This window comes from Rhipicephalus microplus, chromosome 1 (assembly GCF_043290135.1).
Source record: "Rhipicephalus microplus isolate Deutch F79 chromosome 1, USDA_Rmic, whole genome shotgun sequence".
NCBI lineage: Eukaryota > Metazoa > Arthropoda > Arachnida > Ixodida > Ixodidae > Rhipicephalus > Rhipicephalus microplus.
Window position 1 is genome coordinate 228935694 of NC_134700.1, and position 24686 is coordinate 228960379.

The 24686-nt window shown below is 45.0% G+C and overlaps 1 protein-coding gene across 5 annotated transcripts in view; it reads left to right on the plus strand.

The window, feature by feature from the left end:
• The window catches only part of LOC119166621 (SH2 domain-containing adapter heavyweight), a 232187-nt gene extending 216030 nt beyond the window's left edge, over nucleotides 1–16157 (plus strand). For all 5 annotated transcript variants that reach the window (XM_075891526.1, XM_075891521.1, XM_075891524.1 and 2 more), the window contains 2 exons: nucleotides 2019–2138; nucleotides 9912–16157. In XM_075891526.1, coding sequence (XP_075747641.1) covers nucleotides 2019–2138; nucleotides 9912–10098 — 307 coding nt within the window. In that variant the 3' untranslated portion in view covers nucleotides 10099–16157. The remainder of the gene's footprint in view (nucleotides 1–2018; nucleotides 2139–9911) is intronic.
• Nucleotides 16158–24686: the final 8529 nt, after the last annotated feature.

Sequence of the window (24686 nt, forward strand, 5' to 3'; positions counted from 1 at the left end):
CGTCTTGCTGTGGTTGTTGGTTCGAAATCAAAAATCATCTTGACCGTGACCAAGAAATCAAGAAAGGCTAATTAAATAACAAAAATTGCCAGGTCCAAGTCTGATTTGAACCCAGGTCATCTGCGTGGCAAGCACGTGTTTTACCACTGAACCATGCTATTTTTTTTAACTGCTTCAAAAAAAGCTATGTATGAATATCATGTAGTGCGTGGAGTCTTGTTAATGCATGTAATACTCCATGGCAGAAGCGTAGAATTGAGGCAGGCATCGAAACATCTGATTGTGCAAAGAGTGGGTGTTTTAGAGGCCCACCCATTTCGAAGCACTCAGGCATATTTAATCATCATGAGCAGCAGAAGCATCAACAAATAGAACTGCTGTGCATGTCTGTGCGTCCTTACAGATGCATAGTGAGCCCATTCCTGATTCCCAAAATGAATAATTAAGGTGTGGTGGGCTCTTAACAACTGTACTTGCAGTAAACATTCTAACATCCTAGCATAGTTTGAAACAGCCAACATTATGTACACAGTCACCCGTTTCCTGACGGCACGGTTGAGGTATGCACCAAGAATGGAAGCCAGGCTAGCAGTTGAAAAGCTGATGCCCATGAGGCCAAATTGCGCTATCACATTCTAGTCTTGAAGACGAAGCTGAAGCGTCCTCACAAGTTTTTTATATTGCACCTAATTAGTGAGCTGACGATGACCAATTATGCAGAATTTTCAATATTCACATTAGGGCCGAGTTTAGGGCCAAGTTTTACGTTGTAAAGGACATTCCAAAAGAACTGGTGCAATGTTTTCTGGCAATATACATGCTCCAACCATTTAAAGAAAGCGCACAAAATATGAAAAGATCCACGTGACTGCACTAGTGTGCTATCATATTGCAGGGGTCTCAACTGTGCTTCTAGCAAAAGAACCGTGTGCACAGAGTGTCAACTTATCGCTTATCAGGGACGACGATGCTTCCTTGCTTTGTGTCACAATAAAAAATGCTGACGCAATATGAGGCTGATGCCTGGAGCTATGACCACTCATTTCTCCATGGTTCTTTCACTCGTTCGAGCCTGTACTTTACTTTATATCACAAGTGCACTAGGGCACACAAAGAGAAATGCCATGGAAACCAATGTGAAGCTGTTGGTTGTTGCAGTTTACTTAGTGACCCATAAGAGGCCCTCCCAGAGTTCCCAAATGGTGCAGTCTAATTTTACAAGTACACAATGCGCATGAGTACGATTCTGGCTACTTTTCAGTACCCTCTTGTAGGTATTATATTATTTAGCTACTCATTTAGTGTACGAAATCATTTCTATTGCATGTGGTTATTTTAAGTATGCAAGTGACTGATGCCTCAAAATGCTTCAAAAACAAAATGCAAAAGGAAGTTTTTTTAAAATTCAATGAAGGTAGCTGCTTTTCCTGTAAGGCTGTATTATACTCAAACTTTGTTAAAACAAAGTTATGTTTGCCACAAAAACACTTCGTTATGTCCAAGATTCATTAATAACATATATCCACACTATGCTTATGACAAAACATTTTCAGTTACTTCATTATAACTAAATATTCATTATATTTGGGCTTGTTATATTGAGGTTTCGGTATTTATCTCACTATTGCCATTGCCATGGCAGTCACAATGACTGTTTGCCATCTGATTTGATCTGCAAGTCTCTCATATATGGATATTTCATGTGCCTTAAACAGAAGAAATGGCAAAGTGATGGCTTAACAAAGCTACTTCAAACATTAGCATGGCTGAATAGATCTTTCTTGGTCTGATGTCTTTAACACAACAAAAACGACACAAACTTTTTTCAGCAGCTGTAGTATCTAAACACATTTTCCTATGGGTTTGGTGAGCTGGGCAAGGCCGTTGTGTTTCCATGCAAGTTTTATAGGTTTACACTACGGGAAGCGCAGGCATCAGGGAGTGATGTACTATGCCGCAATTTGAGCACGGCTTGTTATCAAATACCTTTCAATTACTTTATTCTTTTTTCCATTAAGGTGGTACCATGGCTCGATCAGTCGCCTTGACGCCGAGAACTTGCTCAGGGTTCTGAACGAAGGAAGCTACCTCGTCCGCAACAGCGAAAGTTCCAAGCACGACTTCTCACTCTCCCTGAAGTAAGCAGATGAACTTCGCATGTTGTCGTAGCCTTTTATTAAATCTTTCTGCAATTTTCCAGCAGGCTCATATGCTCAGCAGCGGCTGTGTTCACAAGCTGACATTCACAAGCTCTCCTTCATTTATTGTATTAAAAAAAAAAGTAGACATCCTTTGCTCATCTCTGGCATGACTGTTTAACCTCTGGTGCTTTATACTACTGGAAGCTGTGCAAAAAGCTTCTAGCCAACATTTTTCTTAGCATGTGGCCTATTTAAACTTTTTTTAAATAGTGTTGGCAATATTTAATGAAAAAGATTTTATAGCTGTCAATTAGGAAGGGAATTTTGAGGGATCGTTTCTTTTGTGCGACATACAGCCTTGGTTGAAAATCAGCACATAATGAAGTCAAGGAAAATATAGAGGGGATTAGTTGTACTATTTTATGCGTTCATAAACGTTGCCAGGCTTGTATGCACATAAACACACAATAAAGTTGACGAGGGGATGACCTCCGCCGTAGCCCGAGTGGTGAAGCCATCGGGCACATAATTTGAAGAATGCAGGTTTTCTCCAAGTTGCCTTCTGATTCTCTTTAGTTTTTCACATCTACATCACGATTACTACAAACTAGGGATGTGTGAAAATTAAAACTGTCAAATTTTTTTGTAATGGTGTTTGCTATTCCATTGTATGCACACCAAAATATTATTATTCGAACTATTCGAACTTCCAGAAGACAAATACAGTCACGCTCAATGTGACGTGCAACACAAGAACTGGTGGCTTCACGAGTTGAAATGTTGCGCATGACTTCAACTTGTTATGCAACAAAAGCTGCTACGAGATCATCACTACAAGTTTTGGCGCCGTAGTTGTTCGCCGCAACCACTGCCATTGTCCGTGACTTCTATCTTGGGAAATAAAGAAAAACTAAATAAATAAAAAACACTACGCACAGATTGGGGTTCGAAACCAGGCCCTTTGCGCGCCAGTTAAGTATTCTACCTCTGAGTAACGCCGGTGCTTGAAGCTCCATTATAAACGGACCCTAGGCAGGCTGCTTCATGTCGGGAAAGGAATCGTGGTAATATGAGCAATAAACGACTTTAGAACAGCAAAGGAACAACCAGGCATCACACAATGCGAATAGCGTGACGAGTCAATCGTCAAATGCTTCAACCCATTACGAAAGGCTCAGGTATACTTCTTCATCGTCGTCTGGCACAGCACCAAAAAACTCCACAAAACTTCTTGATGGTGTGTGGCAGGTACCATGCTTTTGCATGAAACGATCAAGAACAGCATACTGAATACTTCTCTACTGCACAAAAATTGTGATGATTTATGGCATAGTGAGTACCACGCATGCGTGCTCGTAGCAGTTACCCAAAGAGTGTTTACAAAAGGCTCTAGAAAGGTTTGTAGCTTGTAGCTTTTGCAGTGACTGTGCTATGCATTCTGCGTAGACGTGGTGGTTTCTTTCATTTCAACAACCAAATGATACTTCCTTATTTGGGATCATACCCAAGTGAGGGAAAAGCGTTTAGTAATGTAAATAAGGGCTAGTCGAGGCCATGCACTCCCATGTTGCGAGTCATATTAAGCACAACTCTGCAGTCCATGTCCAATTGGCAATGGGTCCTTCAAATTTTAAAGACGATAGTTTTTTATGGAAATTTTGGTATGTCTGTGTGTCTGTCTAATGGTTGTCTGTCTGTCAATCGATGCAGCCACCAGAGCGAAAGTTTAATCCCTCCCTGAACGACCGCGCATCTTTACCTCCTGGCTGCGTTCATACTAGTGAACATTGTCAATAAAAAAAATTGGCCCTGTATCTGCATGTTTTACTGCACAAGTCATCCAAAGACAATAGTCTTGCGTGTGGAGAGAGGGAACAAAACGTTTATTTGATGTTCTGCACGAGAAAATTGGTGAATTGTAATCTCGAAGCGCTGCTTTAGAGAGTCTTGATTCGTGCAGCGACAGCGAACGAGCACATCGAAGCATGTAGGACACAAGCGCCATCTGGCAGTTATCTTTGAAAACCAAGGAAGGCGTGTGCGCCCGTGGAGAAAGATGCGCGCCTATATTAGTGGCGATAAGGTGTAGAATGCAAAGCGATGTGCAGGTGCCACCACTGTGTCATCTTAGCAAAGCGTTGGAAACACTTGCCTTTTTGTGCATCGCGCTGCACCGTCAGTGCAGTGTGATAAACGCTACGGTCCTTAGAATTACTTGTGTGTGCTTTCTCTAGTAAAAAGGCACACATACAAAACATCAAGGTGTTGTTATGGTGCTTCAGAATTGGTTTTTAACTGACAATCGCACAAGTAAGAATGCTGAAAGTTCAGAAATACTGGTGGGCGCTGCGGATGGGGTTGGCCGTTTGAGGTATCGTTTGGTGCCGTTAGGGAGATCGTTACTGCCAACAAACAGACAAATGTACAGACGGACCAAATTTTGGTGTCTAACTAATAGTATGCATGCTTGGGCGCAACATCAATACATCAGTGTTAAGTAGTGTGTTACTTCATTTCTAAAATGCATTGAATTCGATACGTAATTCTAAAAACTGCAGTGCTTTTTACGTGGTGCTGGCAATGCGACACTATGAAAGAAAAAGCGGGTGTTTCCCAAGTTTCAGTAAAACTACATGGTGCTGCCACCCACTTGTGCCTTTGTGTTCTAGAAAAACTTCGTTTTTTCAAATCAGTGACAGATGGTGTCAATATCTAGCACAGCACCTATTCGCTGATTTTCTTGTGCAGAACGTCAAATAAATGTTTTATTCTCTCTTTATTTTATTCTTTCTCAAATAAAAGTATTATTCGCTGGCAAATGTTGCGACATTTGCCAGCAAAACACGCAGATGCGCTGCCAATTCTTTAATATGCTTCGCCTCATCGCACTCGTATTGCGGCAAAGCTACCTATGGTCACATACGTATAGACTCGCGAAAACGCTGTTTTCAACATGGAGATGTGGCACAGGAGTGGGCTCAAATAATGCTGCTCAAGACCTGAAACTTGGGAAACGATTTGATTACACCAATTCATGTACATAAATACAATTTGGCCTCTGCATCGCCTCCTTTTTGATAAGAGAACTAGCCAAAATCAACCTAGTCAAAAGAACACTTTCTTGGTGTTATCTTATAAGAACATGCTTAGGAATCTTCTCCAAGTTTTTTTTTTTGCAATATTGTTTTGAACATTTTGAAAAATATTCTAGAAGTATTGAACAAATATTCAAAAATGTTCGATTTGATTTGCATTCACAGTTCAACATTCGAACTCGATTCACACCCAATATTTAGCTATTTGCACAGCTCTACTACAAACACTCCAAACAGTAGAATTAATGTCTTTTAAAGTACATTTTTTGGCTTCATTATCTGCTTGTTTTCATTAAACTTCTTTCTAGCTGCATGTTATGCTGCAGAAGTAGTCATATTGTTTGTGTTAAACTTAACTTTCCCAAACCAAACAGAGCACTGCATTTTCTGCCAAATCTAAAACTCTCAGCAGTGGTGTAGCCACTGCTGAAAGATGAATGAGGATGTGGTGGCATTCAAGTACAAAACCAATCACATCAGAGACAGTTATTCCATTTAACAGAATTATATTTACTGAGTGTATACTGTAGCTGATATAGGAGCCATTATCAGACAAAAAACATGCTGCAACATAATGCAAATATTGCAATTGATCATCTTCTTGTGCTGTCTGCCTATAGTTTAATTATATTGCTGCAACTATCTACTGTACGAGAAACAGCAATGTTTTTTTGCTATGTCATGCTATATCAAAGATTCATTTCAAGTAAGCTTAGGTACAGTGACTTACTGTTATAATATGTGAATACAGTAGAAGCCCACTATAACGAAACTGACGGGACGAGGAAAAAATTTCGTTGTAGCGAAAATTTCGTTGTAGCGAAGTCGAAAAAGTATACATTATCTGAGGTGGCATAGCAAAGGAACGTTTAATCTCAAAATTCAAAAAATGTCCGCTGTTTCCTATTCTTTCCCAGCAGCGTCACAACGCGATTCTTACCCATGCATAGCAAGCACATGGTGGAAAGCACGCTAAAACAAAGCTTACAACCTCTCTTGTGAATTAACCTAACAGCTGCATTAACACGTTAACACCAGCAGCTTTCTGCCGTCAAAGTGTATTTGTCAACACCGAGATGGAGGTAGGGCATCGTGAAGCGCTGACTTTTGCCTTATTCATGCCATTCTTATCATCCACCACTCGCGGCTTGCTGATTTTGTTGATAATGAAGACAAACAGCTTCTCTGATTAGTTACCACCATGGCCAAGCACGAACGAAATGATACGCATTGGCATCGAAAAAGGCCGTACAGCTGTTCCGTACAGCTGTGTAAAATAAAACCAAGAGCTGAGCGACTGAGCTTCGGCTTCGGATCCTCTGCGGCTCAAAAGCAAGCCAGTGGCAAAAGCAGGGCAATCTCATTGCCATTGCTATCGAGTGATGGTGGCGCCCATGCTTGCTGAACAGCGGCGATTTCTGGTGGTGCCAACACGTGTTTTAGACTTCATGGACGTACTTCAAAATTCTGAAAATGCATCAAAATGTTAAAGACTGTGTTTACTGTAGTATAGCAATAAATATCTGAGCCTGAAATTACACTGTGAAATTTCGTTGAAGCGAGACGGCAGAAGAAAAAGTGTTCATTGTGACCACAATATTTATGCATTGACTCCTAAGGAATGCTGAAAGGCAACCGTGAATTTTTCGTTGTAGCGGAAATTTCGTTGAAGCAGAGTTCGACTGTATTATGGTTTTGTGACTATGACAAGGGAAATACATTGAACTGCTATAAATACACTTTTTCATAAGTTATAACTTTATCAATGTTTGCAGGCATATTTTGCAACCTACAAAGCTACAGAACATAATGAAACATGTTGATTATAAATTCTTGACTTCCATAAAAAGCACTGATATATTACCAAGCATTTGCTTTCTTAATTGTTTGATTATGCCTCCTGAAAACCACAGCCAGAACATTTCCTGACCGTCCTTTATACCACCTTTCTCTTTTTCAAGGACAGCAAACCTAGTGAATCGATTGGACCAAGTTTCTGCTAAATTTTAACATGATAGATTTAAAAAGCTCGTTATGTGGAAATTTTAAATGCTGATGATATTGTTGGTTGTGAGGGAAAAATCATCTTTTCCATGACTGAAAATTTGGAGAGATAGAAATGAAGTACCGTATTTTCTCGCATATAACCCGCCCTCGCATATAACCCGCTCCCCTAACTTTGAACTCCCCGAAAAAAGAAAAAAAATCCTCGCGTATAACCCGCATGCTTAGCTTAAAAAAAACTGTTTTGGGAAGTCACAGTCACAATCTCGTTTACAAAAGAACTTTATTTCGAAGCGATCGCCGCAACGTTGACGGCGCCGATTCCCGTTCCTTCAATCATCGCCCGACTCGCCGCTGTCGCTGCTGCCATCCGAGGCTTCGTCGCCGCTCTCGAAGACGCAATCATCTTCGGTGCCATCCAAGCAATTGCTGATGGCGCACTTTTTGAAACTCTTGCGCACCATGTCGGCCGGAATCGCCCCCCACGCATCCACGATCCACTGGCACAGCAGCGCAATGTCTGGCCTCCGCACGCGCCCCGTCGGTGTGAGGGCGTAAAGGCCGTCGGCCATCCACTCGGCATACAGCCGCTTCACGTGCGCCTTGAACGGCTTATTGAGGCACACGTCCAGTGGCTGTAGCATGGAAGTCATGCCACCGGGTATGATCACGAGGTCGGTGCGGTGGTCAGCGAGGCGCGCTTTCACTGCGTCAGTGCAGTGGCCTCGAAACGAGTCCAACACCAGCACCGACCGCCGTGCCAACATGGCGCCCGGCCTCTTCTCCCAGATCGTGCGAAGCCAGTCACAGACGAGGTCACCATTCATCCACGCGTTATCTTCGGTTCGCACAACAATCCCTGGTGGCAGTGGAGTGCTGGGTAGCGTTTTGCGCTTGAAGATTACATACGGGCGCAGTTTGGTACCGTCCGCCAAAGCGCACAACATTACTGTGCAGCGTAGTTTGGTGTTTCCGCCCGTCAGTACGCTTACAGATTTCGAGCCCTTTTTCTGCAGAGTGGTGTCCATGGGCATCTCGAAGTACACGGGCGTTTGATCGGCATTTCCCACCTGGGAGAGCAAGTAGTTGTGCTCCTTCCGCAGCCCGATGACGTAACGTTGATAGCTCAACAGCTTATCCTCGTAGGCGTTGGGAAGCCGCTGGCACATAGTCGTTCGCCGCCGCATCGAAAATCCGTGCCTGGCCATGAATCGCTGGAGCCATCCACGGCTCGCACGAAACTCGCGTGAGATGTTCATCTCGCGGGCCAACCTCAGCGCTTCCATCTGCGCCATCTCCGTTGACACAGCGTGGCCGCGACTCCTCCGCTCCTCAATAAATTTGACAAGCTGCGTCTCAAGAAGGGGGTACGCACCAGTCTTCGGGCCGCGAAATGCTCGCTTCTGCTTGTGTGCACTTTCGAGAGAGGCCTTTTTTTTTCGCCAGTCGCGAATGCAGGACTCGTCGACATCGTGCCTCCTCGCAGCAGCTCTGTTGCCGATTTCTTCCGCAGCAGCTATAATCGCGAGTTTTTCTTTCGCGGTGAAAGATTGTCGCCGAGACCCACTCATGGTGCCTCACCAGACAAAGCTGACCAACGGTGCAAACTGGCCACACCTGACTCTGAGACAGACGCTGTCAAATCGCTGTTGTGACGCTGTTGACCAAATCAAACAAAGCACGCAAAAAGTGAATAAACACGCTACGGACGGGATCTGTCTATGGCCTATGTTGGCTTTTATTGGCTTTGCACCAGACGATGCCGATGGGGATGCGGACTGCACGGCAGGCTATGCATTGCCGTGAAGCCGACCTCTGCTTCCGGATTATTCGCAGATAACCCGCACCCCCACTTTTCAGGCGATTTTTTTCAATTTTTGGTGCGGGTTATATGCGAGAAAATACGGTAAGTAACTTTTTTGGGGTGTAAACGAGAATCAAACCGAAACCCTCTGTGTGGCAAGCTGGTGTTCCACCCCAGAAAAACACTGTTTCTTGACACTGCGTCATAAAAAAAATACTACGAATGCCTCGTTGTTGGAGGAGCCTCCTTGAAGAAGTACTGACACAATTTCGATATGTCGTAAAAGGAATGTTTTTCGTTACCTTGGTGTTAACACATTGTTAACACACTCTCCAAACACCAGAGTCAGTCAACACATAATAATTTTACACCTCAATATTAAAGTTTTTCATGCACATATCCAAAGTATGGTATCTATGGTATCTTCACCGCGTGCATGATAAATGCACATATCCAAATAAGGAAATGCATTCAATAAATACATATGGCAGTGCCCTACATAGCATATGACATGTAGCTAAAGTGGTTGCTTGGGCGTGTTGGTCGTGTTGGGCTTGGGCGTGTTGGTGGCTTTTCAATATGTCGCAACATATTGAAAAGAAACAGCACGAAAAACAAAAAACTAGGCAATGAGGCATACATACGGAGCACTCTGTATGTGTCCTTTTTGTCTGTTTTCTCATTTTTTGCAGTGTTTTTTTTTTCAACATGGCATGTGTGTCTGCCTGGTTTGCACCTTGAAAGGTAAAAGTAAGGGCTAGGTCTAAAACTATGCAATGGTTATTTAAAGGTAAAGGTCATGTCAATATAAAGGTTGTATTCCTCATTACCTACATTTACGCACTGCCCCCTCCTTTATCTGTGCAGGAGTGCACGGGGTTTCATGCACATGAAGATAGTGCACAACGAAGACGGGAAGTTTATATTGGGCCAGTTCAGCAAGCCCTTCGAAAGCATCCCTGAGATGATCCACCACTACTCGGTCAACAAGCTGCCCATCAAGGGAGCCGAGCACATGTCGCTTCTCTACCCAGTGATCGACCAGCTTCTCTGAAAAAAACTTTTATTACCGGCTGTGTGCTGGCAGCATGGCATAGATTGTGTTTAATTTGCTTATTCTGTTTCGAATGCCTGGATTATTCTTCAATGTTTTATATCATACGACTGAGTGACTGACAGATGCCAAAAAGGAAAGACAGAACTTTTTTCCACAATTTTAGAGCTTTTTGAAAATTGGGCTGTATACACTATACAGTACAATGTGCCGAATTCTCTTCTGAGCCTTTTGGTCTGCTTTGGCCAGGGTGTAGTTAGCCAAGTCTGTAAGCAAACAACTTCTGTGCAGGCTCTGGGAAAAGTACTACAGCTATTGAAACCTAGCCTTTAATTAATGAAGTGTATTTTTAGTAGTGAGGTTTCTCGCACATGTTTTTAGTAAATTGAATTCAATTTCACACTGGCATATATAGGTTTTACAGACTGTAGTGAAATCTTAATGTCAACGTTTTCGAGTTTTTGTTTCATTTTATTCTGGCATGAATATTTGTGATTTGAAACTTTTGTTGACTAAATAGTGCTGCGTGAACATTGCCAGTAATTGTAACTTGCTATGCTTTTTGAACAGCTGACATTGCTTTCTTTCATATGGAGCTCGAGAAACAGCCTTCTGAGCATTCTCCTTTATTTAGTTTTATCTTTAACGACAGCGGTTGTACTTATAATGACATATCCTGCGGGGCAGGACTCGACCTCAAGTGTAAATGTCAAACTGCTTCATTTGTTGAAGTGGCAACATTCCATATACATAATTCACTCTGTTTTTACTGTGGCCAATGTAACTGGACAAAAAAGTGAGTTAATGTACTTAATATTACTGAGTATTTATTTCTTTGCTGCCATGATGTGAAACTGTCTAGTCGATTCAGCTTAGGCACTCCCTAGGCAATACACTTTGTTTCATCTTATAGAAAGAAAAAAAAAATTTGCATGATGAGTGTGAAGTCTTTTTACTGCCAGCTGCAGAGTTTAGCTACAAGGATGAAAATGTGAGCTATGCTTAAAAGAAGTGAAGTGGTCCTGGATCAGAGAAGCGCCTATATGGTGCTTTGACTACCTACTTAATAACATTATCAGCATCCGGCTAGCTTGGGCAGGCATTCTGCATCAAAATCAAATACCACTTGGAGATGCTCATGCGATTGTAATCAATTATGTTTTGCCATGCTTACTTTTGCCTACCCTGATGTAACACAGGTGAAAAATTAGCTAGAGGTTGTTCTCAACTTTGTTAGCCTTTTTTTTGGAGCCAGTAAAAATAATGATTTTTACCGGCTCCAAAATGACCTCGTGGCACGCACGAAAATGGGCAAATAATCTGGTTGAACTGTAGCTGCCTTACAAAATTTTCCGTTAGATCACCAGTTTGCCTGTGCTTTTGCTTTTGTCTGAACACATGCACAAAATATTTGCTTGTGTCTGTTGGCACATAGCAGGTCGTGGCTTCAAGAGCCTGTAGCAGATGGCAGGATATTACAATTTTCTGCAGTTTCAGGGTATCAGGATGTCTTTGTAACTGTTGCTTTAATGTTGAGCAAAAATAGCAGATTATGAAGCAGGATGTGTAAAGCAGAAAAGCTCTGGCAGGCATTTGTAAACCTCCTGAACAATATGCAAATATCTACAAATGCTTTTTCTTAAGATAGCATACTTGAATAACACAAATCATTCACATGAAGAATTATTTTTTTTAATGTGGGAGTACATTTAATATGAGAAAACTATTCAATCAACACTTATGGACAGAAAATTAACATGCATAATGCTTACTGTGTTCTGCCACCTCATCAGAGTCTCCTCCGGCACCTTGCCCTGAAGCAACAAAGCAGTAGTGATGTTACGTACTTAATATGGTGGAGTAGTGCAGCGTTGACAGAAAATCATACTCCTCCTCTCGCTAAGAGTACACTGCCGTGGTTGAGCATCACCTACATAATATAAGTTTGTTGCACCATAAGCATGTTATCTCTATCATTTCGCATGATGCAAGTGGCACAGTGATTTTGATGCAAGCGTCGTTGCCTTGCCGAACATGCTCAACATTCTCAGGCGAGCTCTCTGGCATTGAAACTTTTTCATGCAACCACCGGTTAGTACTTGGCTCTTGATTCATGCCAACCATAAGTCATGGTACTATGATTTTTGCCTTTGGCAGGTATACCGTGCCTAAAATGTGATTGCCCTTTTTTTATGTTGTCAGTCATTAGCCAGTATTCAAGCTGTACTTCTTTGTCATAGAATTTAAAGTTTTGAATCATGTAATAGTTTTATTATAGCAAGTATAAGGTTATTAAATTCTAATTTAATAAAGTAAGTCTCAAATGTTTCCTTGCTGATATCGGCATGTAAAGTGTCAAAATTAATGTCAAATATAACTAACTTGCTTTTATGTATATTATTACCCTGTCCTACTGAAATTTCTCTGTAAATGCTTGCAAGGTAGTACTTTTTCAATATTTTGACGCTCTATTTTGCAAAAGTAATTGTTCTCACAACTCTCGCATTGTTCGCATTTCAACAATACTATGAAACCGCAAATACGTTGTCCATGCGGAATTTCGAGAAGTGTGTATTTGTCCTGGCTAATGAATGGCATTAGATGAGCTGGCACATGGCAAGACGAGTATCGTGATGGAATCTGATGTGCCATTGTACTCCGAATGAAAACTTTTCTCTGCCAAGTGCATCGCCAAGCTTTCTGACTTTCGTTTGTGCTGCCAACATTGTTTGCAATTTTCGCTGCTCGAGCACATTTTGCGTGATGTGCCTTCTCAGCTGTGAGAATGAGACAGCGGTACTTGGAAGTTGAAAGACGTGCGTTGTGGAGCCTTGTGGAGTTGTGCTTTCCCTGCCGGAGGAGTGTCAGTATCACGATAAATAAAAAGGAGAAGGGTTCTAACTTGATGTAAGCAGGCTGCTACTAAGCTTGCTTCTGACTTTTCCCAATATTTATTAGCATATAGCTGTCGCATTTATGTTAGAGGCAGTGCTAGGCACCTCGTGATTATGGTGTATATTGATGTGCTTTTTGATAGTTGGCAACAAGCTGAAATGTTGGTGTTGATTGAGGCATACCAGTAATCTTCTATTCACTTGCATTAAGCCTGGAAAGATTGTTGCGGGAATGAACAACCGAATGTGCTCTGGCCGATGCACTCAATTTGCCATTTTCCTAATTTTGAGCATTCAAATGATGCATGTTGTTTTTCTGATGTTATGTAGCACTTTTTCACTAGGTAAATCAACAGTTTTTTTTCTATGCACTGAATACAAACTCTGTCTGCATTCTGCACTGTACCAACGCTAACGAAATCTTTTTTTTTTTCCTAATTCAGCTCAGTTTTCTACGTCTTGCCTGCTTATGTTGTATAGTAAGAACGGCAGATTTTGGTTGCGTCTCTTGCTCGGTTATGCATCGTCCAAGCTTACTGATGTTGACAGAGCATGTGCATATGCAATACTATAAGTTCATGAGGGCACCACAGTATTTCAATTATGTACCTAATTCAGGTGCATCTACTTGTAACCAGTGCCGTTGCTCCAAGGCTTCATTAGAGATGTCATTCTTCCAGTTATCACTGGATGTCAGAGAGTGACCTTTGCAGCAAATAAGAAGCTCTCTACCCCTGTTTCAACATTACAAAATGTGTCACGGGCAGTTTCTAAAGCAAAATGTGGATAAGCTAAGCAGCTGACTACATGGGCATCTACATATCAAATCAAATAACGTAATATAATAAATGCTTTTTTTTACATGCGTGCATGGCCGTAAAATATGTGCCATGTGTGTGCGTGTCTGCTAGAAGGATCTAGATTTTTTTTCTGCTCTCTAATAAATGTTGGCGGCCTGGTTTGGCACATGCAAAGAAAGGAAATGTCTAATAGTAGTGTGGCTCTAACGCTTTGTGAACACAACCATTTTGGAAACAAAACTTGTGCGTATGAAAAACACCGCTAAGTTTCATTTTCCTAACACCTTGTAGTGACTGGAATGCACACAAAATCCTAAACACCAAATAATAAAGAAGTTTGTGGATATTGAAATTAATGTTGAAATAACGTTCACTAAAGAAAGTGACAGCTTTTTTTTTTCTTTGTATGTTTGTAACTGTTCCTATGTACTGTAGTGATAGTTGGGTGCAGGGTCACGGAGGCTGTATAGCTAAAGATATTTGCGCTCCGCAGAGTTCTTCAAGGCCGCATGACAATGTCAAAGCTCGTGTTGTTGGATTGCAAGGCAATCGTTGCTAGCGCTCTCCAGCAGGTTTTGATGTGCAATAGTGGTAAGGGAAGTATTCAAATGATGAGATTTTGGAACGATGGTCTAGCATCAGCCAATGTATACTGGCCTAATGTAGCCATGTCAAGTATGTATATTTTCAGCACCAGAGAATGGAAAGAACTGCATGAATCATGCAGAAACGCGCTATAAAACACGATTTCTTGCTTCGATCGAACAGCTTTACAGAACAAATTTGTTGAAGGGTATTGATTTTAGATTGACTCTTATAATTTACAGGCTGGCATGTAGAGGACTTTGTTTCGAACCATTCATCCAATATAAAACTCTGGCATGGTCCCTCAGCATGTTACATTTTTCATAGCAGAACTGATTTACTAATTGATTTGCAAGTGCATTATTTGCATAAAACCATTTTCTGGGCTATTTAATGTACATTGTGCTTGTGTCATAGGCAGAGAGTTTTCCTATTCCCGGAGGGGGCGGGGCCCTGAATAGCTCTTCCACATTCTCTCTCTCTCATAAATATCTATAGAGAGAAAGAGAGAAAGCTTTACTGACAGTATTAGGAAGCTAATAAACTAGTGTCTGTTACATAAAAAAAAACTTTCATTTCCCTGATGTGTACATTCCATACTTATTTTGCACAAGAGCCGTGCAAATTGTGCAATTATTGTCATCCTGCGACTTTGTTCAATGTAACCATGGCACCAGACTTACTGCTTGTCACTGACCCATGATGTATTTTTTTTAGTCTGAAAAGAAAATAGTATGGCTTGAACAGTTCCCTGTGATAAAGTTGCAAGATAGGATGGCCTACATTCTGTTGGTAATGGATGGCAGGGGGCTCTGTCCCCCAATGAAGCAGTCCAAAGAGTCCCTAGCCCTCCCCTCCCTTACCCCCACTCTCCGCTTATGGCTTGTGTTGTGCACTTCATCAGAGGTGTTATGCTTGATTTAGGTAAACGTGCCAAAAATATGTAATTGTGAATTGCATCAATGACACATTTGTAATTGTAGACGTAGAAGCCTGGTGCTCGGGTGCACTGAAAATAAATGCGAGGAGTGGACTAAGATGCGTCGAGTAGAACACACGTCCTGTAGATATGTATTATTTTTCCAACTCCCTTTGCACGAGGGGAAAAAAAGCACATGTAAAATGTAGAGAAATTTTCTCCTTGTGTTTTCGTGTTATTTTACACCAGTTATTTGGATGAAGTGTGTGCGTTTCTCTTATTCCTTTTTTTAATCTCCGATGGTCATGTGAATGGTGTTAAGGCGAGTTTGTTATTTCTAGTGCGACAATGCCGACAAATGTACAGAAATCCACGAGGTGTTTGTACTTACATGGTGTGTTCATGCATGGGCTTTTAGACCTGGAGGTCAATGCGTGTCCATGCCCTCCACGAGACAGTTTGAAAGCTTGTACAGGAAGAGCAGCTTGTAAATGCTTAAATGCCTTTTTTTTTCGGTTTTTGTAAATGTGTTGACATTCATCGCACGGTTCTTGCCGGCATTTCGGCTTTTCCAGCCAAAGCTTGATTTGCCTAAGTGTGGCTAGAATTGGCACACAATGTACCAGTTCGCTTGGCAGACTGAAGCATGTGTATATAGTGTTCTGCAGCCAGAAGGCTTTCAGTTGTTCTTACGACGCTGTAGTTTTATCAGGGACAGCAGCTGTGCATTGTTTTGAAGAAGGAAAATATTCTCTCTTCTGTTAGGGGAGGACAAAAGAAAAGTGATTTCAACTTGTGACACTCTAGTGTGGTCAGTCTTGTACTGAAGTGTTTTTAAATAAAGAAAGTTCTGTAAAAGAATATGTGGTCTTCAATTTTCTAAAACCATCAGCACTGTATGATGGGAAGCATGTCACTAGTGTGAATAAACAGCTGCGAGCAACAACGTGCCCAGCCATGCACCCTGCTGCTCTGGACAAGTGTGATTACGTCTGTACTAAAATAGCTGAAGCTACTGCGCCTGCTGCTGCTAGTACAGGCGACGAAGCACAACTGTTCGCTGACGCGGAGCTCATTCATGCGTTATTACCACAAATACATGCCCCCGAAGGGTTCAAACAGCGATGGATCGGTCAGTGGCAAAACAGTCTAAGCAAACGGAAGATTTGGGAACACAGAGTTAAGAAGGGACCTCCCAACGAATAATGCGCCGTTCGATTACGAGCAGCCCTAGACGATTAGCTTGCTAAAAAAGCACGATAGACGGCGTGCATTTAAACTAGGCATCTCCCTGTTGTGAAAATTCAAAAGCGTGCACAGCCCATGAAGGAAGGAAAAAAATGGCAGCATATCCACGGGGTGAATGACGGAAAGTGGGGCAAAGCATCCGTCCGTCCATGCGTCCGTCTGTGTGACCGTCTGTGCGTCCATCTGCCCGTCCATGCTTGCGTCTCTTCGCGCTTCCGCACGTCCATCCGTGCGTCAATTTCTGCGTCCGTCCATGCATCCGCCCCTGCGTCCATCCGTCCGCGCATCTGTCTGTGTGTCCGTTCGTCCATCTAGTCAACACTCCAAGTACCGCCATATCGCATCTTTTCATCATATATTCCGCCGATAGAAGCACCGCCATCCAGCGGACATTGCAAGATCTAAACGAGAGGTGGCATACGCACACTTTCTTACGGCTTGCGCTTTGGGTCTGCTTCGCACCTAACCTCTTTGAGCTCATGGTATATACTAGTTCACTGTATTCATGGCACTGTGGCCCAACGCTCGCTAAACCTTTCTAAAACCTAGGAGGTTACGCCCAGCGAGTATAACGTAGCAACCCTTTCTTGTCAGATAGTGCTCAGTGTACATGCCAGTGGCTGCTAATGGGGAATGAGAGACAGGAGAATTCGGCTTTTGGTTAACGCGGACGCTGCGAATTTTTTATTGTTCAACAACGCACAGGAGAAATCTCCCACAAGCACCACCTTGCAGGTCAAAGCGTAAGACATGTCACGCACTATTAAGAAGGACGAATGGGTGCCGCTCTAAGGAGCTTCGCCCCTAAAACTCATACCTTCCTCTGTGGTGTAGCCTGTGAGAACACCACGCCACGCACTGGCTATCTAGAGATATCGGCACGTGTTGCGCAGTAGAGGCATGCATGCATGTGGTGGTACGCGCCGCCCACCAGCACTCTTCAAGAGGGGCAGCCTGTGCGCGGCCAACGACGAAAGGTGCCCTGAATATGCCCTAAATGAATTACTGCCAACCGTGCTGGCTGACTCTTGCTGCCCGAGAATCATGGATGCTGCGTAGATGTCTCGTGTCCCTGGGCCGACCGTGCCGTATGCCATGTTTTGGTTAAAAAATAAGTAACTGTTGTGTGTGTTGACGTTACGGGACGCAGCAAGCCCGATACCCACACTTGTCGCCAAACGTGGTTTTCGCTCCCGCCCGTGGAAATGGCATGACAGACGTAGGTCTGGACGTTTTTTTTTTATTGTGATAGCAATTACGTGGACACTCTCAGCTGGATCTCGCCGACCGGCGCGCGGAATATAACGTTGGACCTCAGCGTCGTGAATGCGAGGCGTTAACCACTGAGCCACCGAAGTGTTTTTTTTTTCTTAACTGAGCCACCGACGTGTACCTCCTTCAACGTTCAAACGGCGAGCTATTTATATCTACCGCTAACCGCTGTTGGCGGGCATCTCGTGGGGGGGGGGGGGGGGGCTATCGTGTTTCAGCATTATTAGCAAGATAACGCAATGAGCGCGCGGCGGCTCTCATCTCTCACACGTACTTTGGCCCTCGGGGAGGAGGAGGGTGGAGCATATCTCGCGCGCCCTTATCTCCCGGTGGGGTGGATCATACGTCTTGGCTGGCGTTGGGGCACTGGAACGATTCTGCTGTAGTTACGGGGCGCACAAAAGTCACTGCAATCGTTGCACAGTCTCTGTTTGCGAAAAGGGCGCGCTTTTCGGACACAGCGAAGTAAAAACTGAGACGCTTATTCGTGTTCATCTGTACCTGTGAGTACGTCCCGTGCGTCATTTGTGCGTGAGAAACGCAGGCACGTTTCAATCTGCTTGCCATTCTGCGCGTGACCTTCCAATTCGTTGCTATCGCGTTCATGGCTTCGGCTTTGCGGCAAAGCTGTCACTTTTTTGTGCCAACTCTCTGTATGGCAACTGCAGAATTTGTGTGTGTAAGGGGGAGGGGGGGACGATCTTCCCTACTGGTGGCAAGGAGTACTCTTTGCTCCAGCCCGCTGATAAGCTGCCACCACCACAGCTGCACGCATTTCAGCACGTCGATGAGTTGTGCAACACGGTCATGGGCCGCATGGAGCAGACTGGTGGGAGACTTAATTAAAGCCACCGGCAACGTTTAATTTTTCCCAAATGGACAGACTTTGAAAAGCGCTTCCGAGAGGAAGCCCCCTGGGCTGAGCTCGAACTGAAAGCTTAGTACGTCCGAACTCAGGTTGGCTTGAGTACGTCCGGATGATGCAGGGATTGCATCGACGAGCAGCACCGACTGCTTCGGAAAGAGTCAGTCGATCGGGTCATTCGAGGGTCCTCAAGATTCAGGTCATTTTTTTATGGGCGCACATTCGAAACCCTTGAGCATCTAAGCACGGGAGGCCCGTGGTGTACGAGACGCCCTATTAGCTGAGGTCACTAACGTGCCACCACCAGTGCCTCTATCTGCTCTTGAGTTGTCATTGGCTGGGCTCGCCCGCGTTGCCAGTCCCTCATGCAACCTGACGAGCCCAGGCGCATTCACGGCTATCTCTTTCCGCGCCCTGGACCACTTCGCGTATATGCAAGGGTGTTGTGAGGTCTCATTCAATACCGTACCATGGGTAAGCTGTTCCAGAAAGCAAGTCTCCGCGGAGCCACGTCATAGTGCAGAGCGCTTGCTCTTGACTCGAGCCATACGAGAGCATAATCGGCCGCACCCAAAGTTTCGATATGCCGGGTTAACAAGTCCTGTGCGAGCTGACTGCGACAGGCGCTTCTTTGATGGGTGCTCTGGGACCACTTCTCCAACAGGTGTTATTTCAGTGATAGGCTAACTGGCCAACGCAGATATGAGCAAGGCGTGTACATGCTACCAGTGCGGTCAAACTGGTCATGTGAGGCGACAATTCTTTACACGCCGCGAAGCGCGAATACAAATATTTCGGGAAACTGCTCCGGCCGGCGACACTGAACACTACTGGTAGTGTGCCGCAGCACACGACCATCAAACCCAGGAGCACGAAACGCAGCCCAGTACATGCAGACGAGGTACAACAAGCTGGTTAATCAGTTATCGTTCTTTCTGTTAGCCGCATAGCGCATGTGCAGTCGCCAGAACCGACAAGTAACATTAAAGCGCTGGGAATTATTGTACTGGCACGTCTTGATACAGGCTCAGGAACCTCTTTAATCGGTGGCGCGTTGTTAAAACACTGTAAAGATAACAAGCTAAAGGAGGAAGAAGACGACGAAGCTGTTGCTGCTTGGCTAAGTAGCTCTGTCTGCTGTTATCGTTTATTTTTGTTTATATTACGGCTCAGCACTGCTCAAGACGTCGGACGACTCGAAAAGGTACCTGCCGTATCGGCGACCGACGGGTGCTGCGCAGCCCGCCGCGTCGAAAGGTGCTAGAAGAAACGAGACAAGCATCAAGGAGAGCGCCGCCATGACCTCCCAAGGTGTGACACAAGGTCAGAAGCACCAGCTGGTCTGCGCAAGCATACCTGACTGCAAGCGACAACACAGCGCTGAATCAGAGGACGAATCAACTGACGTCGGGGACCACAACGGGGCGAACCTCACAGATCAAGACATGGACGAGGGTGGTTTCCGCCTTGTACGACATCGCAAAGACAGGACGGTGGGCATTCCTGTCTTAATCGCTCCAACATCCGAAGGAGCTAACTTGAGGCAAGTGAATCCTATTCACCTATACTCGGAAATTGAAACGATTCTCGGTGGAGCCCCAGTTAAGAGCCGTTTCACAGCACAGGGAGCCCTGCTTTTGGATATAGAGACAGAACATCAAGCTAATATGCTTCTAGAGACAAACACTATCTGCGGCCTTGCCATATCTGCCCGTGTACCACACAGCTACATGAAAAATACCTGCATTATAAAAGGGGTCCCAAGATGGTACTCGGACGAAGAGCTGTTAACCTACCTGAGACCTCAGGGAGTATACCACGCAAGAAGGATCATACGACGAGTCCAAACCTCATCCACCGAATGGGAATCAAGGCGCACTGACTCTGTAGTTCTCACATTCGCTCCCAATTCAGAACGTCCAGAGAAAATCAACCTTGGCTTCACCAGACACGAGCTGGTAGACTACGTGGAGACGCCACCACGCTGTTTTAAATGTCAGCGTTTTGGACATGTTGCCAAGCACTGTCGTGGGGAACAAAGGTGTAAGCGCTGTGGGGGGCCTCATGACTTTAAGACGTGTACAAGTAAAGAAAAACTTGTGTGTGCAAACTGTGGCGGCGACCACCCAGCTAGCTACGGCCGATGTCCAACACGAACAGCTGCGCAGCGAAAAAATAAGACGTTTGTCATCGGCCCGAAGACTGTGAACGAACCATCGCTCACAAAGAAGACTTCCGGCGCGCCACAACTTGGCGTTTCGGATAACGAGTGCGCAGGAAATTTTCCACGCCAAAATCCGACAAGAGCTGGTACTGAGTCAACGCAAGTGCTCAACGCTGGTGAGAAATGTATCACGAAAGAGTCCGCCAAGCGCACCTACGCTGATGCACTGAGCCCATCTCAAGTACCATCTGGAAGCCAACAGCAAGAAAACCTCGAGCACGTTATTCGCGCTCTGTTCACAGCACTGCGTTCACACGTCGCTAAGATGCCTGCGAGTTCAACGAAGGATATGTTGGGAGCAGTCCTGGCTCTAGAGTCAGTGTTACTTTGCTCTGCTTCCACAAACACACAGTAGAATAATGGCGCTGTCTCGCCCACCTGGACTATTTCGTCCTTCAAAAGTGCCCTTAATAATGCAATGGAACTGCGCCGGTCTTCTAAAACGCCTGTGCGAACTCAATCTTTTCCTGCGCGACATTCCAATACCGATTCTAGCCCTCTCAGAAGCCGGTCTACCGAATGCAAGGACGCTCCCAGGGTACATCCGACACGGCAACCCGAGCATAACGTCGTTTGCAAATGGAAGCGCAATGATATACATAAGGCGGGAAATACCTCACGTCACCCTACCAGTGCAAGACCTCTGTTCCAACTCACTGGAAGTCGCTGCTGTGCAAGTGTGTCTGGGAAACCGAAAACTGAGTGTGGTATCGGTGTACATAAGCCCACGAAAAAAGGTCTCTATGGAGACTTTCCTAAAGGACCTCTGCACTCGATGTCCCGCTCCTCGAATAATCTGTGGTGATTTTAACGCGGACCATCCACTCTGGGGTGATAAGAGTGTAGATTTTCGAGGCAGGGAACTTCTAGCAGCTGCAGATGCTGCCGACTTATGTGTGGCGAACGATGGTAAACCTACATTTTTCAGGCCACCTGATTCATGGAGTGCAATAGACCTTGTACTTCACTCCACGGACCTTCTGGTATCATCGACCATGGCTCCAGACAAGATGGGCAGCGACCATTTCCCCATCTTCACCAATATCCTGGGATTTCGAACTGCTGGTCGGCAATTCTGCAATGTAACACGCTGGGACACCTACAGAGAAGTGTTGGACAAATCCAGTGGTGAGCTGTTTGCAGATATGTTGCAAAGCAAGCGATCAGCAACTTCATTGCTGAAACTGCCTGACCATTTTCCTGCTCCAGACTTGAAATTGAAGAACCTCTGCGCAGCACGTAGACGAGCGGAGCGGAAAATAATGAGAACAAAAGGAAATCCGTCTGCGAAAACCGAATATAACAGGATAAACGCTGCAATTCGTCGCCATACAAAAAAATTAAGACGAAATAAATGGGCCGCTTTCTGTGAGAGTTTATCAACGTTTACGCCCTTGACAAAGATATGGGCAGTAATAAATAGTCTTTCTGGGAAGATCCGAACAAACAGGCCATTCGAAGCACTCGCTTTGAAACAAGGGATAGATTTGCAAACCCTTGCAGAGGATTTCGCAGACGTGTACATACCTGGTAGACCAGCAGGAGCGGCGATTCCTCTGTCACCCCAGTTTTTCCACACGATGGATACGCCATTCACCTTCCGAGAGCTGGATATGGCACTTAGCAAATTAAGAAGACGCTGTGCCGTTGGTCCCGATTTGATCAGCAATCAAATGCTGACAAATCTACCATATGAGCGAAAAAGGGCTCTTTTGGACATATTTAATCATGTCTGGAGCACGGGAGAGATCCCACTTGTTTGGAAGACAGCATGGGTGGTGCCAGTCCTAAAGTCCGGAAAGGATCCTGCGAGCCTCGCGTCATATCGACCGGTATCTCTAACATCATGCGTATCTAAGTTGATGGAAAGATTAATATGTACAAGATTAACTTGGTACCTTGAACAAGGAAGACGATGGCCACCATGTATGACCGGATTTCGCCCACGACTGAGTGCCCAAGACAGTGTTTTGGACCTATTAAGCCACATCGAACACCACCGCGTCAGCGGACTCTCGACACTCGCCGTCTTCATGGACGTTGCCAAGGCATATGATTGTGTGCTTCAGGCAGGCATCGTGAACGGGCTCCAAGCCATGGATGTGTCGGGAAATGCTCTTCGGTTCGTACATGAATTTCTCAGAGACCGCTGTGTCCGTGTTAAGCTTGGAAATGTAACGAGCGAAGAGAGACGCGTTTCCCTCGGCGTCCCACAAGGAAGTGTTCTATCTCCCTTGCTTTTTAACGCTGCCATGGCCAGGCTTCCCGACACTCTGCACTCAGCTCTGAAAGCAGTTAAAATATCCATCTACGCCGATGACATCTGCATTTGGATCTCAGGGTACCAGCACAAACGTTTGGCCCGGATAGCACAGAGCGCTATTTCAATCATTGAGCGTCACTTGTTGACACTTGGCCTATCTTTATCAGCGGAAAAGTCGGCCTTCATGCTCTTCCCGGGAAGGCGACGGAAGTCAACACGTCTGTCGCTGAATATTCGAGGCCACTCAATTCGTTGTGCAACAAGTGTTCGATTCCTGGGCATTACCATCGACAACAAGCTATTATGGCGACGTGCGGTTGATGGTATAGTAACTGCATCAGTGCAAAGGATCAACGCCCTTCGTCGCATGGCAGGGGTTCGTTGGGGCAACAATCCTATGTCCATGCTTAAATTGAATGATGCGCTTATAACAAGCCGCATTCTTTATCAGCTGCCTCTGATATCACCATCACCAAGCCAGTTCGAACGCCTAGAGGCAGTGCACAGAAAGGGTTTTCGCTTGGCGATGGGAGTCCCTCAGGCGGCTTCAAACACGAAGGTCACCAATGAAGCCGAGTCTCTTCCGCTCCGCCTTTTGGCGTCTCAGGCCTTATTGACGCAGCTGTCAAGACTGGGCGAGTCCTTCGCAGGCACGGCGCTTCTCCGGCGGCTAAGAGCAAGAACTGGCTCACATTTCAACGCGGCACTAAACACATTTCAATACTTAGGCTTGAAACTGCCTAAACGGCGCCCTATGGACCCGCCATGGTCTTTTGTGGATGTTGCGTGCAACTTCAGCGTACCCAATCTACCAGCGAAGCGCACCATTCCAGCCGCGGAAGCAAAATTTCTTGCGCTGGACCACTTGAGCACCATGTACCGTTGCCACCTACAAGTGTACACCGACGGATCAGTGTGCACACAGACTGATAGCTGCGCAGCGGCTTTCTGCATACCCAGCCTGGGCGTGTCATGGTCGGGCCGCCTGGATCGCGTGGTTTCGTCCACAACGGTAGAAAGCGCTGCAATTACGGCGGCTTTGCGAAAACTGCGATCCTTTTCTGCACGAGATGTTGTAGTGCTGACGGACTCCAAATCGGCGCTACAAAGACTGCATCGTGGCCTACCTCAAGAAAAGTTCACCAGGCAATCTCTGGCACTAATCAAGCACCTAAATGGCAAGAGTTTTAATATAAAGTTCCAGTGGATCCCATCCCACGTTGGCATTGAGGGCAATGAAAAGGCTGATGCCCTTGCATGCGAAGCACGTACATCGTTTCCAAAAGTAAGAACTCCCAAGACTTACCAGAACAACAAAGATGTGATACGCAATCATTTCAAGGCGATCTACAGGTTTCCACACCAAGCATGTGTAATTCATGGACTTTCTCGTGAAGAAGCGACGCTGTTGTACCGCATTAGAACCGGCTCCGCATACACCCCGGCCTGGTCATTCAAGACTGGGAGATACGCTTCCCCGTTCTGTGCCTTCTGTGGTGACATCGGGGATATTGAACA